The following is a 1,891-nucleotide window of genomic DNA, read 5'->3' as shown; positions in this document are numbered from 1 at the left end:
AAAGATTTTGGCTCTGTATCTTAAGGTTTTTCTTTAAAAAAATGGACAAAACTTAACAAAAAGTCTTTTCTTCAAAAATTGACAAAACTTTTTAAAGAAAAAAAATTGACAAAACTTTTCTTTCTCTCTAACCATAACCCTAAAGATAAAAAGCCAAAATCTTTTAATAAAAATAAAAAAAATCATATATTGACAAAACTTTTTGAAGGAAAAAAAGACAAAACTTTTCTTTAACATCAAAAAAATCTTTAAAGAAAATAAAAATCAACAAAGTATTTCACGAACAACTTTTTAAAGAATAAAAATCGGCAGTTTAAATATAAAAAGTTGGCCCTCCCCTGAAGCCGCATTCAAAAACACGAAACTTCTTCTCGTTAATTTGGAATTCAACATTTTGGAAACAAAATAATGCAGTTTCATAATAAAATTAAAAATGTGGTTAATCGCGATTCGGAAAATGACATTTGACCAAAATGTTTTTCTCTTGTCTCCACTCAGGGGATCAGGGGGCTGATTACCCAGAATCCTTTGAGGGCGGCGCCTCTGAGCAGCAGCTGTTTGAGGAGGTGGAGGTGAAGGTGGAGGAAGAGGAGGATGAAGACTACCATCAGGAGCCAGACTTTAGATTCAAGGAGGAGGACGAAGACGAGCGTCTGGACGAAGACGAGCTTCAGGACGGACGCTCCAGGTTTAAGGCGGAGGAGGACGAGGATGGCGAGGATGAAGACTCCCGCCAGGATCCAGACCTGAGGTTTGAGGTGGAGGAAGAGAGCGACGAAGACTGCTGTCAGGATCCAGATTTCCGTCCTCATCGGACCGCCGTGAGGAGAAAACCGTCGTCCTCACAGAGCGGCGGCAGGAAGCCCGGCGGCGAGCTGAGGGTGCGGGCGGACGTCAAAGCGAAGAAGGAGCATCAGTGTAACGAGTGTTTGAAGATCTTCGACCGGCCGAGTCGTCTGCGGATCCACCAGAGGACGCACACCGGCGAGAAACCGTTCGAGTGCTCCGACTGCGACAAACGCTTCAAGAGTAAGTCCATCCTGTCGGCTCACCTGAAGACTCACGGCGGCGAGCGTCCGTTCTGCTGCCACGAGTGCGGGAAGTGTTTCCTGCAGCGGCAGGCGCTGGTGGAGCACATGAGGACGCACACGGGCGAGCGGCCGTTCACCTGTCAGCTCTGCAGCCTCAGCTTCTTCGCCAAGAGCCACCTGCAGCGCCACCTGCTGACGCACACGGGCGAGCGCCGCCACCAGTGCGTGGAGTGCGGGAAGTGCTACAAGAGGAAGGAGCACCTGAGCAGCCACATGCGCGTCCACAGCGGCGAGCGTCCGTTCCGCTGCATGGACTGCGGCCGCAGCTACAGAGAGCGAGGGCGCCTCCAGCTGCACCTGAGGACGCACACGGGCGACAGCAAACGCCACGCCTGCGCACTCTGCGGCCTGCGGCTGGTGTCGGCCAATCACCTGCAGAGACACATGCAGACGCACGGCGGCGAGCGGCCGCACAGCTGCCCCGACTGCAGCAAGAGCTTCAGCCGCAAGGACAAGATGATGGAGCACATGAGGATCCACACCGGAGAGAAACCGTACCAGTGCTCCCAGTGCCCGCTGCGCTTCAGGTGGAGGGCGGCGCTCAACGCTCACGTCCACACGCACGCCGCCGCTGCCGCCGAGGACGAGCGGCTCTGATCGGACGGCAGAGACTCAGCTGATCGCTTCTCTTGTGCTGCATTCAGACGCCGTTTACAAGAATTTAACCCTTTAAGTCTTGAGCAAATCGTCTTGATTTCTTTCAGAAATATGGAGAAAAAAACGACGAGCAACTCGGCAAAAATATCCCGCAAATTCCAAGAAATCAGTCGATTTAGAAAACGATTTAAAGATAAGCTCGG

At 51.2% G+C, this 1,891-nt stretch overlaps 1 protein-coding gene across 1 annotated transcript; it reads left to right on the top strand.

Moving 5' to 3' along the window:
• The first annotated feature begins 430 nt into the window (after positions 1–430).
• On the top strand, positions 431–1,885 carry LOC121966367 (zinc finger protein 501-like). Its single transcript, XM_042516470.1, has one exon. It carries the CDS (start codon positions 474–476, stop codon positions 1,686–1,688), a length of 1,215 nt encoding a protein of 404 aa, XP_042372404.1. The 5' UTR covers positions 431–473; the 3' UTR covers positions 1,689–1,885.
• The last annotated feature ends 6 nt before the right edge of the window (positions 1,886–1,891 follow it).

The sequence above is a fragment of the Plectropomus leopardus genome, unplaced genomic scaffold (genome assembly GCF_008729295.1).
Source record: "Plectropomus leopardus isolate mb unplaced genomic scaffold, YSFRI_Pleo_2.0 unplaced_scaffold24174, whole genome shotgun sequence".
Classification (NCBI taxonomy): domain Eukaryota; kingdom Metazoa; phylum Chordata; class Actinopteri; order Perciformes; family Serranidae; genus Plectropomus; species Plectropomus leopardus.
This window is presented reverse-complemented; position numbering and strand designations above follow the sequence as displayed.

Coding starts and splice junctions, on each gene's coding strand:
- LOC121966367 (XM_042516470.1), top strand. CDS start 474: ATGTTTTTCTCTTGTCTCCACTCAGGGGATCAGGGGGCTGATTACCCA.